General features: G+C 27.5%; 1 protein-coding gene across 1 annotated transcript; it reads left to right on the forward strand.

The window, feature by feature from the left end:
• The first annotated feature begins 9,357 nt into the window (after nt 1-9,357).
• Nucleotides 9,358-14,576, forward strand: LOC129984012 (adult-specific rigid cuticular protein 15.7-like). The gene is made up of 3 exons (XM_056093760.1): nt 9,358-9,885; nt 12,865-12,957; nt 13,662-14,576. Exons 1-3 carry the CDS (start codon nt 9,874-9,876, stop codon nt 14,295-14,297), a joined length of 741 nt encoding a protein of 246 aa, XP_055949735.1. The 5' UTR covers nt 9,358-9,873; the 3' UTR covers nt 14,298-14,576.
• Nucleotides 14,577-15,994: the final 1,418 nt, after the last annotated feature.

Below are 15,994 nucleotides of genomic sequence, written 5' to 3' on the forward strand. Positions count from 1 at the left end.
TTCCAAAAAAATCTGCAAATTATATAAAACCAAATTTTTTTCCTTATATTTATAATACAACTGAACTTCCTTACTTCGTTCGGTTCTAATACGAAATGTTACCTGATTTTTTAGAATTTTCTGTTCACCCATTATTCAACTTGTAAAAAACTTTTCATATTTCTGTAACAATTATTTGCAACAGTTTCATGTGTCTGTAATTTTTTTTGGAATTTTTGATTACATTTATATTTTATACTTAATATATATGCTTTATATTATATCGCAATGACCTCAATAAAAATTGATAAAAAAATTGTAAAGTAGTAAAAAAAGTGATAAATTTTAAAAGTCTGAAGAAATTACATATAAACAGTAGATGAGTCTTAGAGAAATCTAAATTGATGAGAGTATATTCACTGAGCAAATTTTATGACTTTTTAAATGAATAAGATATTAAGCGGTTTTGCATGTTTCTTAAGTATGATCTCTCTTGTGATGCGAATTCTACGGAATCTGAAGTAAAGAGACATTTATTAGGTTATAGAAAACTGAAATAAAACTAAAAAAAATATTAAAAAAAATATCAAAATAATTTTTTATTTATTTTTATATTAATAGAATTATTTATTTATTTATAAAATTGTTCTTCATTTTCATTCAAATACATGTAATCAATTTTTCTTTTCAATTTTTTTATTATTGTCATGTGTGAGCATGATGTTGTTTTGGTTAGGGGCTTTTGAAGCTCGAAATCACGTAGACAATAAATATTGAAGCTCGAAATCACGTAGGCAATGAATAAAGCATAAATGGCAATTTTCATCATCATCTTTTAATCGCATATATTTTTTACCTGCTTTTACCAGTATTGTAATACTATTATGTACGCTTCTTTGAAAGTAGATGCGTGTTTAAAAGGTTGAATTGCTTTTACCAGTATTGTTTTATTATTATGTATGCTTCTTTGACAGCACATGCGTTTTTAAAGAGGTTGACGTAGAACTATGACATCATAGCTGTTATTTCATCTCAAAATCGGTCGAGCTCCAAAACTTTTTTTCCCTGCTAGAAAAATTGAAAATGAAAGTTTTAAAAAATTTTCATTTTGGAGAGAGAGAAAGAGAGGGGTCTCGTGATTGTTTCAAACCGGTTTAAACTGGTTAATGAATTAAATTAATTAAGAAAAATGATGATTTAAAAAATAATAATGTTCTCACATGATAACTCGAAATTTGCGATCGTAGGTTAATTTTTTTTTTTAATATTATAATAAAATAATATATTAACTTTCCGTTATTTAAAAAAAGTAGCGTCTAACAGTCACAATGAAAAAAAAAAAGAAAGAACTTTGGAGGTGGACTTCCCTATTTTATATTTAATCTTGTTAACTAATTTAAAATAAGGGTAATTAGTGGTTGAAAATGCACATCTTATTTTCTAACTTCAAAACGAAGAGATGATATCGTTTCTTAAATAAAATTTTATATGTTAATCGAACATGGTCAAACAAGACTCTTATGCAATAAAATTTGAATTAATCATTCATTCAATCTGCCTTAAGATATATAACTTCATTCATGAAAAAAATTTTTTTAATGTAATGAAATACTTTTATCTGTAAATTTTTTCTGCTTAAAATATATTTTGAAGCACCTGTGAAACAATCTATCACTTAAAAGTCAACGTTTTGATAATTGGAGAAAAAAAAATTTATCAGTTAAAAGCAGGTAAAAAGCAAAATAGTTCTAGGTCAGAAATTTATCAAATGATTTATTTTAATTTGCAGATACTTAAAAATGTATCACCTAGTTCCAGGACAAATAAATAAATAAATTGTACTTTTACTCATTTTTTAACTCAACGGGAAAATTATATGAAATTTCCATCCTTTTTTATATTATGAAGCATTAAACAGCCGTAAAATCTTTTGAAATCAAAAGATTATTTATTCTATGGTTCAAGAAGTGCAAGATATATTAAGAAATTATTATTCCAAAATTGAACAAAAAAAATATGCTTTAATTTTTAACTCGTTAGAAAAATTTGCCAAAATTTAAATTTTAGAAAATTGAACAAGAAAAATTAAAATTTTTTAAATAGCATTAAATGTAAACTATATTAATATAAAAGTGAGCATAGTTTCTCAAAAAAAAAAAAGAACAATTTTTATATGATTTTATGAGGAAAATTATTCAGAAATAATATAGAATAAAAAAAATTCGATACTTTCAGCAAAAAATCGCCATTTTAATTCATTCAACAACATTAAATAAAGTATATTGCTCCATTTTTGAATTTAAATTATTTAATTACTATTTCTCAAAACAAAGTATTCTGCTATTACAAATCCTCCGATTTTGACTTTCAACTTGAAGTAACGAAACCAAATTAATAAAAAGTAGATCAATAAATTTAAAACAGAAAGCAATAACATCCCTGTTAATTTACGAAATTAAAAATTCGCATTCAACATACGAAACTCTAAGTTTTTCTGGTGCATATAAAATATATATTTTATTGCTCATTGCGAATTACTATAAAATAAAAATCAAAACAACTTAAAATTAGCATTAAAATTCTAAATATAGCATTTCAGACGATATGTATTAGTATAATCCTCCATGGAGATACGGGCATTTATCTACTTTGCACCATTACCCCTCTGAACGGGGGGTTCCACCAGATGGAAAAGCACTTTTCTGCTTACCACCTTGCACTTCCACCCACACCTCAAGGATATCTATTTTATGTATTTGTATATATCTATACACGACCAGGAAAAGAGATGATGAAGTTTTCGATTCCAGGCTAACTACGAACCGACGCTCTGGCCACGCGGGAGCCATTTTAAAAATGGCGAGAGATTTCGAACGACGAATTGCTGTTGCCACCTCATTGCCTCGAAATTAAACCGGTGTTCCGTCAAAAATGTTTTTCTTCCCCCCACCCCCCATCCTTCTCAAAATATCTTAGCGGGGATAACGATTCTTCGCGCCATTTGTGGAGTCAAGTTCCCCGAAATGCGTACGATATAGTTAAAGACTACTTAATCTGTTCTAACTAGCTCCATCTCTTGGGGAACGGCGGGAAAAGTTTGGAGAAAAGTAATGCAGTTGACGATGCATGTCGCCTTTCAGCAGAGGGTAGACTGGAAGAGGGATTAAAAAGGCTGGAATGGTCATTTATTCTAATAGGAATCGTCTTTGTGTAGTTGGGAAATGGCGCAACAATGTCGTTTGCCTGACCTGCGAGCGCCTCTGGCTTATTCATGGAGTGTTTATTGAATGCGGAAGGAGGTGTTTGAATTACCAGCGAAAATTTGATTTATTTGTTCTAGCAAATATAAAATAGTCGGTTCATTTGATGCAAAAAGCATATATTTTTATGACATCAGCATAAAAACATATTATTTATGATACATGAACTAGCAATAGCATCGTTCTCTGTTATTACAAAATAACGAAGGATAAAACCACGGTGTTTCCCGATATTCTATTGCTTGATAAAATCGTGGAAACAACTATATTTGTGTAGTAGTTTATTTTAAAACAATTCGCAATATTTGTAAATCTACAATTTATGTCTTATTCCGAATTAATTACTAAATTTTCATAATCTTTGCGGCACAGAAAAAGAATTAAATTAACTGTTTGCACTCGGACGGTGGCTTACTCACCATTCAAGACGGTGCATCATTTTGACATTTTATTTATTTATTTAATTTTCATTGCATGCATTTTTAACCGAATAGTAAGAAGATATAAATTAATTCAACGAGAGAATTCAACTTAAGACAATTATATTATATTATATATATATATATATATATATATATATATATATATATATATATATATATATATATAATTTTTGGAGCAATAAACAAATCTTTGTATTAGGTGAATAATTATGCATCGAATTACTCCTTCGAATGCAAAGAGTTGAAAAGGATTCTTGTTAAAAATTTAGTAAGTACAAACATATAATATAATAAGTATTAACGTATATTTTATAAATACTAACGTAATTTTTTCAAAAATTAAAAGATTCGTGTACAAATCTTTTAATTCACTATGAAGAATTTCAATGCAAATGAAAAGATTTGTACTGAAGTTCTAGTTTTCGAATTCTTTTCTAATCTACGGCCATTAGATGTTTATCATTTATTATCATTAGATGTTTTATGTCATAAATATATCCCACACAAATGAAATATTTATATATTAAATAGAATCTATATCAAATATTGGACAAAACTATAAAGTTAGAAAAATATGCATAACATTACTATCAAAATTATTACTGGAAATATGATGTGTGTATCCTTTTAAAGTTTTATATATTATTATTTCTAGTATTAATAAAAGTGAATCTGTTCTAATTGGGGTTTTATAGGACACTTAGTTGATCTGTTGCTATCGAATATCATACATATTTAGAGAATGGTAATATGCACTTCAGAACGATTTTTAATAGTTTAATTAGAACTTCAATTAATTAAAAATCCTCAAGAAGTCGAAGATTTTTCTGTGATAAATCTAAGGCATATTATTGCAGAAAACTGATTTTTATATCATTTAAAGCTAAAAAAAATGTCTTATTAGCGATACAAATCTAATTATTTCGTAATTATATCCTGGATTTCTTCAATTTTTTAAAGAATGCTTTTCTCCATAATTTTCCTCGTTTAATTTCATTGCTGCAATAAAATTCGTTATTTCATCAAATAATTAAATATTTTTCATCCAATATTGAATGGAAAAGAAGTAATATTGTGCTTAACGTATATGCAATTCATATAAAGACAGATATTGAAATTATAATATTCAAATTCAGTAGCTGGAGTATTTAAAGAACTACATTACTAATTCTACTATGATATTAATGGATTCGACTTCATTAAATTCACCTGTATACAATAAACAAAACAACTGAACAACTATTAAAATAACAAATAGCATTTGTTGTAGCAAGGTTCTTTCATGCATAAAAATATTTTATTTAAGAAATCAAGAATAACGAGTTACGCATCAGAGAATTTACTGAAAACAGAATAAAATGGTTAAAGTATTAAAATGAATAAAGGAAAAATCACATCCTTAAACTTACTAGAATATAATTTTAAAATACTATTTATCGAATATACAAAATAAAAGCGTTTTCTTATTTATGGATCTGTTCTACCAAAACTATTTCATATTATCATAAAAACATAGAACTGTGGTTATTACATTATTTCATCTACTAATGCTTAGCAACAGGTAAAGCTCTCCGCAAAAATTGGTTCAAAAACACAAATAAAAATAGATTGATTTTGTTTCTTATATTGTGTTTTATCGAATATGATACATTTTATTAAAATTATTCTATTATTTACTATTATTTTGGTACAAAGTTCCTATAGGTACAACTAAATACGCTCAAAACTGTTCTAAAATGAATTCAAATACTTTTAAACTTGCTCATTAATTTTTAAATAGAATTTTATTCTTTAAATCTTCTATGACATTTTTATATCACCAAAAATTTAACTAATCATTTATCTTTAAAAATGAATCTCTATACTTTATTTCGTTATTATTGTATTTTTAACTGCTTAAAAATATATAAAAACTTATAAAATGTATAAAAAAGGTGTTTCTAGAAATATCTAAAATAGAAATAAAGAAAAACCAAAAGATGCTGGAAGAAAATCGTCTGATATTTCCTTAAATTACTTATACCTGCGAAAATAAATATCTGTATTTTATTCTACTACTACTTTTATGAAATTAAAAAAAAATTACATGTTTTTCCTAAATATAAAACAGAACATTTACAAACGTGCCTGCTTAGTATTTTTTTCCTTCAGTAATATATTATATTACAAAACTTATATACCATCAAATTAAAAAAAATTATTAAAAGAAAAAAAATGATGTATATTTTCCTAGGATTTAAATTACATGGGTTCCTTAAAATAGAAAACTTTTCTTAAAGCATATGTGTTATAGAAAAGAATATAGTAAAATATTGTAGAAAATATCCTTTTTTAAGATTGTCGGAAAGAAAAAAAATTTATAAAATATACAGAATATGGAAAAAAATTTATAAAATATACAGAATATGGAAAAAAATTTATAAAATATACAGAATATGGAAAAAAAATCTTTGCAGTTTCTACGCATGACTCTATTTTGAATGTAATGCCTGCCCATATTTATGAATACAAAATTAACAGGACAACATTATAAATAACAGGACGACATTATAAAGGATGAAGTATGGATTAATAATTAACAAGAATATAAAGATGAATATGTTTATTTAAGAAATATTAATGATACATTATAAATAAGTCGCCTTTGATGGCCACCCAGTTTACTGAATATTGGATGTGCTTAATTTAAATCAATCCCTTTTTATGTAACCTGATCATGATTTCCTCAAAGAATATCTTTAAGCATCGCAGTGTGAAATACATTAAAGCCGTTTTATTTTAATAGACTAATTATAATAATTCTATATATGAATCTTCCTAATGGAATAACAAAACAGATAATAGAATGACATTAAAAATGTAGCTGTTTGGTTACTTACGTGTTAATTATCTTGGTGCTGTACTTATTTTCTTATTCTTTCTGTAAATTAGCCAGATAATAAACAAAATATTTCTTCTTTAACGTTCTACAATGAAAGAAAATCGCAAGTTCAAATATTTGATAAAACAATTAAGACAAATTTCGTTTAAAATACGAAAGCATGGTTGAAAATTAGGTTAAAAATTCTGAATATTAAGTATTTTTTTTATAATTATGAAAAAATTACGCAACTAAATTAATATTAACAAAAAGAGAACTTTTAGATATTAAAATGGGTTAAAGTTCAATTTTTTTTTGTATTTCCAATGTAAATTATCGCAGAAATTTCTAAAAATTTCGCTTAATCTAATTCATTAAAATACGGATTAATGTTTCGAACATCTTTAATTAGAATTTTAATTTGTTTAATTTCATCCTCAATGTCCATAATTCAGACCCTTAAAGCATTTTTTTTTCAAATTTTTAACTCTAAGTCAATTGATTTGGTCTGCTAATCTTTAAAAAACGCATATTCTCCTTTATTAACAGAAATTAAGGTGATATCTTCCATTTTTTTTATTTCGTTATAATTTTAAAATTTCGGAGAATTACTCATTGCAAACTTCTTTATGATCTCCATCTTAAATATATACATCTCGTTTGAATTAAAAGTGACATATATTACTTCTTTGACGGTTTTTTTCTACTATCTAATTTGATAATTAATTTTTAGAAATAAATTATCACTTTGATTCAGTTAAAAATCGGTAGAATGTTATATATATCAAGTTACATAATGTTTAGGAATAAATAAATTTAAGCTTTTGAATTTATATCAAGCAAGTTTGATATCCAAAAACGACATTTAAAAGCCTAGTAATAGACATCAATCTGTTCATGCATTCAAGAGCTCAAAAATTATATCAAGCAAGTTTGATATCCAAAAACGACATTTAAAAGCCTAGTAATAGACATAAATCTGTTCATGCATTCAAGAGCTCAAAAATTATATAAATACGTTGCCTCTACAAATTTATAGATAAATTTCGATGCAATTTTGGCAATGAAAAAGTTTTATATAACCATTTTTGAGTGAAAACTTGAATTTCTACATAGGTCAATCTATATAAAACTTTATAAGTTTATGTTATAATATATAAATTGGACGGAAAACTGCTTGGCTACTTAAAGAACAAAGAATATATTATCCAGAGATCATGGTGGGAAGCTTATAATTATTTTTGAACTTCGAACGCAAATTCATTAATGTGCGTTCGATTAAACTAGATTAACATAAATCATATTATCATATAAAAATGCTTTTTTAACAATTATTGACGTTTTATATGGAGTGTATGTTGCAGTAATTTGGTCTATATAAAATATTATTATTACGGTTACGGTTATTAATACGGTTATTATTAATAATAATCGGTTATTATCAATATTAACCAATGTAAGCGATTAATAAATCTATTAATCAATAATATTTGTGCAAATTTCTATATGTTACGGTTAATATAGTCGATAATTATCCATTATTATTAATAATAATAGATTATATTAACCATAAGATATAAAGATTTGCACAAACATTAACCTTTTAAAATTAAACTTTTAATTGAACTAACTAATGGTCTGATGGTTTTAAATGAAACGGGCTGCTATCAAATAAGTTGAAATTCAAGGAAATAACATGTTCCTTGTAAATTATTACTCTCTGTTGTGTAATACATAATACATGTTGTGTAATACATACTAATTTGTATTTGAACAACATCTAATATGCATGTCCGAAAATGCTTTAGAAATCCCTTTCCTTAAAATCGAAATTTAATTCTGCACTTTCAGGAAAAAAAAGATATAAGTAAAGAATTCATTCAAGAAATGTTGATGAAAGATTCGTAAAAAAAAAAAAACTGTTAGAAAATCAAAGTTAAAAAAAATTTCAATGATAAATAAAAGAAAGTTTAAAGATTTTCGAAAAATGTAGAATATATTACATCAATATAAATGCAACATTTTAATTTTATAATTATAAATTTTTGAGCAAAAATATGCGTTAAATGATCCGGAAAAAATTAATTTCTCCGTTAAAATACAACCATAAACGTTTTTTAAAGGAAATTTTGCATTTCGAAACATGCAAAAACACTGAGTAGCAATCTTGCGAAAACTATTATGCAAAGATTTTTCCCACAAGATTATAAAAACTTCTATTCTGTATGTTTTAAAAAGCAACAAAAGTGTTCACCTTGTATTTAAATTGTCCGCGCTTATTAATGACACATTTATGTGAGAATAAAAAATAAACAGGTGACTCAAAAAAGGATTCGCAGATTTACATAATTAAATATTAACAGTTGAAAAATTGAGTATTAATCATTTAAATACTAGTATCATTTTTTTCACAAACAACCTTGTCGATAACATCAAGTTAGAACAAGTTACTGTCTTACGCTTAATTAATTCATCGCACACCTAAAATCGAATCGCAGAATCGACAAATTAGAGACCTTGAAGCCTGTTCTAAAATGGTATTGAGTGAAAGAATCAAGCTGTTACATTTACATAGCAAGTTAGACGATGTTGCTCAAACAATAACAAGACGTATGATCACATGCAAAAAAATAACAACAAGTCATTCACATTGCCACTTCCTTACACATCTGGAGACATTTGACAAAACGACGATGGAAGGACTAATTAATTACCGGGACTTCTGGAAATAAGCTTTTAATTATATGTTATTGTGGTTGATTATTTGATTGCATCAGAGCAGGTAATCATTCTAGACCTGGGGCTGCTTCTACCAAAGGCATGGCCATTGAGTCCTCACCGTAACAGAAACTCGATTAGTTGCACCCTTTTACATCATAAATCATAGACAGCAGGCGTCTCTAATGTATGCCTCACTTCACTAGACTCCATGTTGTCCTTCTGAGTTGCTTACGGTCCTTGTTTGACCACTCGCACTCAGGGGTCCCTTTTTTGGAACGTTCAACCACAATCGACCTCGCCCTGTTCAAATATTCAATCAGTTTAGGATTTAAGCTAATTAATAATTGATGAAAGACGATTCCAAGCTGTTCAATCGATCTGTTGATGATTGATTACGCAGAAGCAGTTGGAAGTTGTCGTCAAGGATTTCTTTATTAATCCTACGCTTCCAATTCAGAATCTGATTGTTTTGGTTTTTCCCAATTTTTTTGAAGGTGTTCGACAATTGCAAATGATGGGACTACATTCCAAGAGTTGGTATAAAAGGGTTAAGCATCTTCAGGTTCATCACACTGGAACAGTGACTTGATACCAAGTTTCCAAAATCATTATGCTGACTAAAGTAAGTGTCATAATAATTCTCAGCTATATCTTTACAATGTTTCTCATTTAAACATGCTCAGCTAGAGATCTGATAAAAATACCTATTTATATATCATAGTTATTATTTTTTCATGCGCTTAAAACTTTTAATTTGTACTGTTCTTATACTTTGAAATCATTTTTAGAAATCATTTACTGCATAATCATATTATATAACCATAATCACAGTATTTTAGTAATTAATATTCTGTTGATTACATCTTCAGTACATCTATTGAATTTGCCTAAAACTTCAGGTTTAATTTGCAATAAAAATATAAAATTTTTAATTGGGCAAACGTTAAAGATTTTGAAAATGAAACATTTTATCAGTATTTTTTGGTAAAACTATTGTAAAAGATGTTAAAGATAAATTTTATCAACTAAGATAAATTTCGAATTGTTCTTATACTTTGAAATCAGTTAAACCAATCACTGCATAATTATTTTATATAATCATATCCACAGTATTTTAGTAATTAATATTCTGTTGATTACATTTTGAGTACATCTATTGAATTTACCTAAAAATTCAAGCTTAGTTTGCTATAAAAATATAAATTTTTTTAAGTTGAGAAGCGTTAAGTATCTTGACAATGTGATATTTTTTTAAGTATATTTTTTGGTAAAAGTTTATTAAAAAATTATAAGTTAAAGATAAATTTCATCATATAAGATATATTTTAATGGTAGGATACAGAAAAAATATGAATGTTCATTTGTTAAATCACTATTTTCTACAAACTAAAAATGAAAATAAAAATCGTAGTTTTGACGTGTTCCTTTGAGTAAAAAAGCTGTAAAAAGTACAATGTTTCTACTTAAAACATGTTCATGTTAAAGAAAATGTATTTATTTGAAACTATGTAAAATTTCTGATATCCTTAAAAATTAGCTTTTAAAAAACGATTTCCTTCTAATTTAAATACAGTTTTATCTTGACAAACAAGTTAATTACACATAATTACTTTGTTGACAGATCTGCGAGTCTACAATTATAAAACTTCTTAAATTTCGCAACTCATTTTCTATTTTTCTCTATAATGATTTTTTTTTCTTTCTTGGAAAATGTCTTACCATCTAAATACTACCTTTCTTACTATTTGCATTGAAACAATAAAATGAAATGACATTGATAGTTATTTTTATTCAACACCGCATGCAATTTAAAATATATAAATTAAAGTCAATAAATGTATACATTTTACGAATATGATTGAAATTTCTAACACAATTGCTTGAATAATTCAGTTTTATTAACCGCCATTAGCGGCCAGTTTGTTCGCCTAGATTATTGGGTTTTTAGGCTTTTAATTATTAATTTCTTTAAAAAACGTTTCACCTTGTGATTCGATACGACTAAAACAAGTGAATTAGATAAAAACAGTTTACGAAACATATTACTAAGTAAAACGGGAAGCGAAAATCCTACAACGAATTGAATTAACGAAAGCACATGCTTGAATGTTTTGATGAAGAGCTTAAAACCTATCGTAGCATTTAAAAATATTATTTCAGATAGTGTATCAAATTGAATTAAAAATATTGAAATTAAATTGTAAAGTGTACGAAAATGAAATTATATCATAAAAAAGTAATTTTTTAAGTCTTAATACAAAAAGCATTTTTATATGATAATTGTTTTGGAAGATATGCGATCAATTTTTGTGGGAAAGTCATACAGATTAGGCTAGACTAAAATTAATATATGAGCGCCAAAATTGCTATTTCTTGCCAAATATAATCTTGTCAACTTTTTATTGAAATTTTAAAAGTCGTTTGTTTGTATTTCTGGTATACACCCAGGATCGCAGACTTTAAGAGAGTTTTTTGGACGATTTTGACGAGCTTGCAGAGAAACCGTAAACTAATCTCTGCCCATTACTTATCTGGTAACATTAAACTTATTTTTGCACTTCATTGAATTTTCATTTTAAGTTTGTTTCTTGATTTTTTTTACATCATCTTTCCTCTGATTGAATTTTCTCTTTGGTGACATCAAGAACTATCTCGAGAACATATCTAATAATATTTTGTAGTTTTGGAGCATTTGAATCAGTACAGTTCTAAAAATGTTCAATTAATGCAGCTGTCTGAAATTTGTTTGACATTTTATTTATATTTGACTGTTGCCATTCGACTATTAGTAATAAACTCGATTTCTGTTCCACTTACGTTAGCATTATATAATTCAAAATATTATGAAACTTATTTTTTAAAACCGCCACATTCAATAACTAATTACTTTTACTTATGATTTTATTTTAATGTTGACTTCGCAAACAAATTTACTTGTAACCAAGAAAGTTTTAGAAAAATACGTTTATAGTGTTACAAAGATTTTTATCTTCAATTAATTGGCTTAAACTCCTTTCTTGAAGCAACACGAGAATTGTTAATTTAGAATTTATATTCAATAGTGGCTGGCTAACCAGGATAATATCTGAAGCAGTATTTCTTTCATCAAACATCCACATACCTCGACTGGGAAATAGATAACACAATAGGCATTATTTCATTAACTAACACGTTAATCACTATAATATAATTTAACCTACTAGGGCAAGAGAATTACTGATTTATTATACAAGCAAGATGTAGGATTCATAAGGTCCAAACAAATACATTACCAGTGTTGCGCACTTACTTCACATGGTGATTAGCATGTAAAAACATTTATTATTATCATGTTAATAATATATGCTCAATTACTAAGGAACGGGCACATAGGCAGGATTTAACAATTTTTTGCAAAATTTGACTTCAAAATCTAAAGTCAATGCATCCAAATAAATTAAAAGAACTTTAACCTAACATCCGATTTTCACTTTTTTATGACATCCATAAGTGCAAAATGAAATGCATAATAGTCACTTTAAATCGTTACCAACAAAGTAGGTTTCAGAAAACCTCCTCTAATATATTTATTTTGAAATGAATACTTTTACTTTTTTTCTAGACTGCATTGATTTGCAGCATCATTGCTGCTGTTCACGCTACAGGTGTTTTTGTAAATACAGGAGGAGTCAGTACCACTACAAGACGACAAAGTGTGAGTAATATTTTTATTGATAAAATTACTCTTATTCCAAAATTTATGTGTTCTTAAAAATTCAATAATTTTTAAATTAAAGTATCAATTTTCATTGACATTATTTATAGTACAGTTATAAGCAATAGTCTTCCTTTATTTGCATATTTTGGCTATGAAATATTATTAGAAATTGTTATGGTTTCACTCTGAACTTTCTGATGAATCTGTCGACGTATATAATGAATTTTTATCAAAATTCCAAACTTTTCTTTCCAAATCAAATATAATTCGTGAGAGTTTTTTTATTTTAATTTTTCTATTAACAATATGATAAATATCAGAATACAATTTAAGCATCAAAAATGTTTACTAAAATTGCAATAAATGGCAGAATATAATTTCAGCATCAAAAATATCTACTAAAAGTATAATAGCAGAAAATTCTAAATAAAACTGTTTTATATATGAAAGGTACTACAAATTTAAAAAGGGAGGCAAGCATCTGCAAAGGAAAAGTCTGCAGAACTTGAAGAACTGCACTGATTTCTATAACTTAATGGTATTTCAATAACTTTAGCAAAAAATTAAATATTAATGTGATTTTTTTAAAGTAACATTTTTTTTTCTATATTTTTTACATTACCTGCTTTTCTGTAACTAAGAGAGAGCTCGTTAAAATTTCTTAATTATGTATTAAATAAGAAGTTTACATTTCATTGCAGAGTGATGGCAGTTATGGTTTCAGTTACGAGATAGTAGATGCCAATGGCGCTTCAAATTCTCGTATGGAAATCGGAGATGCCCATGGAAATAAGCAGGGTAACTATCACTTAATCGACACTGATGGACGAGCTCGTAGGGTTGATTATATTGCCGATAAGGGTGGATTCCGGGCAGTGGTTAAAACCAACGAACCTGGCACAGCCCGAAGTGCACCAGCTGGAGTAGTTATTGATTCTCCATATCAGGGACCTGTTGCTCCTGAAGTACCTGTTGTCGTTGCTCAACCACCCGCCCATCCAGCTCCTCCTGTTGTTCAAGAACCAGTTGCCATTCCACCTCCAGTTGTTCAAGAACCTGTAGCGGTTCCAGTTGTGCAAGAGCCAATTGCTGTTCCAGCTCCCGTAGTGCAGCAGCCTGTGGCTGTTCCAGCCCCTGTAGTTGTTCAGCCAGTTGCCCATCCAGTTCCAGTATCTACTGTTTTCACTGTAAGACATACAGTTCCAGCTGCTCAGAGGCCCTTAATTCCCACTCGTGGCATCGTTGTTAACCATGGACTTTATAATTTTGGAGGCATTAGCTATTCAAATGGAATTGTCGGATTCAATCCTCTAAAAGGCTATCCTCTGATTCGTTGAGTATATGTAATTATTTTTCATATTCCATTGGGTAATTCTAAAGAATGTCTTTTGTCTTAAGGGTTATTGTGGTGTTAAATGTGTTTTGTGAATGCTATTATAATTTCATTTTGTTTGTTTTTGTCTGAAGAAGCCGGCAGTTGAAAGCAGTTGCTTATAAATTTTAGTAGACTGTTTTGTTACTTAAAGACTGCTTTTTGTTGATATAAAGAGAGCTTATAACAGATGCATGAACAGGGTTTTACGCTATCTACAAGTGTATGCGCATTTTTTAAATAAATTATTATGTTAAAATTTTTTTGTTTTTGTTAGTGTATGTTATTGTGTTAAATTCTTGGCATGCTAGTAAATGTAGACACCAAAACACTTTTCATTGATTTATAAATTATTCTAATTTTTAAATCGTTTCTTTTACAAGAGCTTGTAAAATCATTCGCAAAATGAGCCAGAAAGTTTTTAAGAATATAAAATTTTCCTCATTACGAATACATAAGATTAAAGACAAAATCTTTGTCCAGAATGTGTAATCAGGAGTCATTAATTCTTTTATTTAAATCCATGATTTGACAAATTAACATACGATAGATATTGATTAAGCAATTACTGGCATCTAACATGAAATAGAATTTTCATTCAGTCAAGTATCATTGATTTTTGAAAAACTTATTTTATATTTTCAGCTAGTTGTTGAGATTGTTTTTTCACCGTTGCTTTAATTGAGTAAAAGAATTGGTAGAATTTTGATGTTTTGAATTAGGATTCAATTTACGAAGGGTAGTCCTCTTCGCTAATTTGAATTTCAAACGAAAGTTAAATGGACTTTTATGAAGCGGAACATGTTAACAGGAAAATATGCTTAATTGTATTTCCTAATTGTATTTTCTCGAGGAAACAGAACGGTTGCTGCAAATTCCCCCAAATGGTAGGGATATATTCGCCATTTTTCCCATTGAAAGGTGAAAAGCACATGCTACAGCGGCAAATATTAAGAGAGGACCTAATTCCATTACCAATTCAAATGATTAACTTAATCAGTGTGATTAACGCCCGTTCGCTCCCTTTTTTTCCACGTTTCCTCAGACTTTTGCTTTATACATGAATCAGCAATTACGCGGAAAAAAGTATTTTAATTACTTTTCTTTTGCAAAATCCAACTAACGTTCCTCTTCCAATATGGTTTTTAATGGTCTTTTGTTTCCGATGGTTGGAATAATAGTAATTTTCTGCATATTAAGAGGTTTTTAATGGTATTATAGATAATTCTTATTCTAATAAAATCTTAAGTTTGTTGGTCCCAGATCAGCACTTTATAGAGCATGGAATTGTTCATCTATTTTTATAATACTGTTATTGTTGTTAAACAAAATGTGATTCTTTCTTATTAACATAAGATACATTACGATATCGTTACGATGATATCCGATATTCTGAAAGCTGGATAATATCGAAAAATTGTAACAGTACTGTTGGGTATTCGGTGCTAACGGGATTGACATAAAATGTAATTAACAAACAAAAGTACATAAAATAAATCAAATAAAATAATGTTGCAGTATTCAATTAACTGTATAATTAATTACGTACAATTATTATTATTATTAATATTCCAAATTTGTTTTCGAAACAGGGAACTAATAGGCGTAAATAATTGCATAATTAATTTCCTATCATTATTATAATTATATCAATTATATACA

The sequence above is a fragment of the Argiope bruennichi genome, chromosome 9 (genome assembly GCF_947563725.1).
Source record: "Argiope bruennichi chromosome 9, qqArgBrue1.1, whole genome shotgun sequence".
In the NCBI taxonomy this organism is placed as follows: Eukaryota; Metazoa; Arthropoda; class Arachnida; order Araneae; family Araneidae; genus Argiope; species Argiope bruennichi.

Excerpts from the sequence above, each read along its gene's own strand:
- LOC129984012 (XM_056093760.1), top strand. Across the intron at positions 12,958-13,661 it reads CCACTACAAGACGACAAAGT|AGTGATGGCAGTTATGGTTT; the intron begins GTGAGTAATATT and ends ATTTCATTGCAG.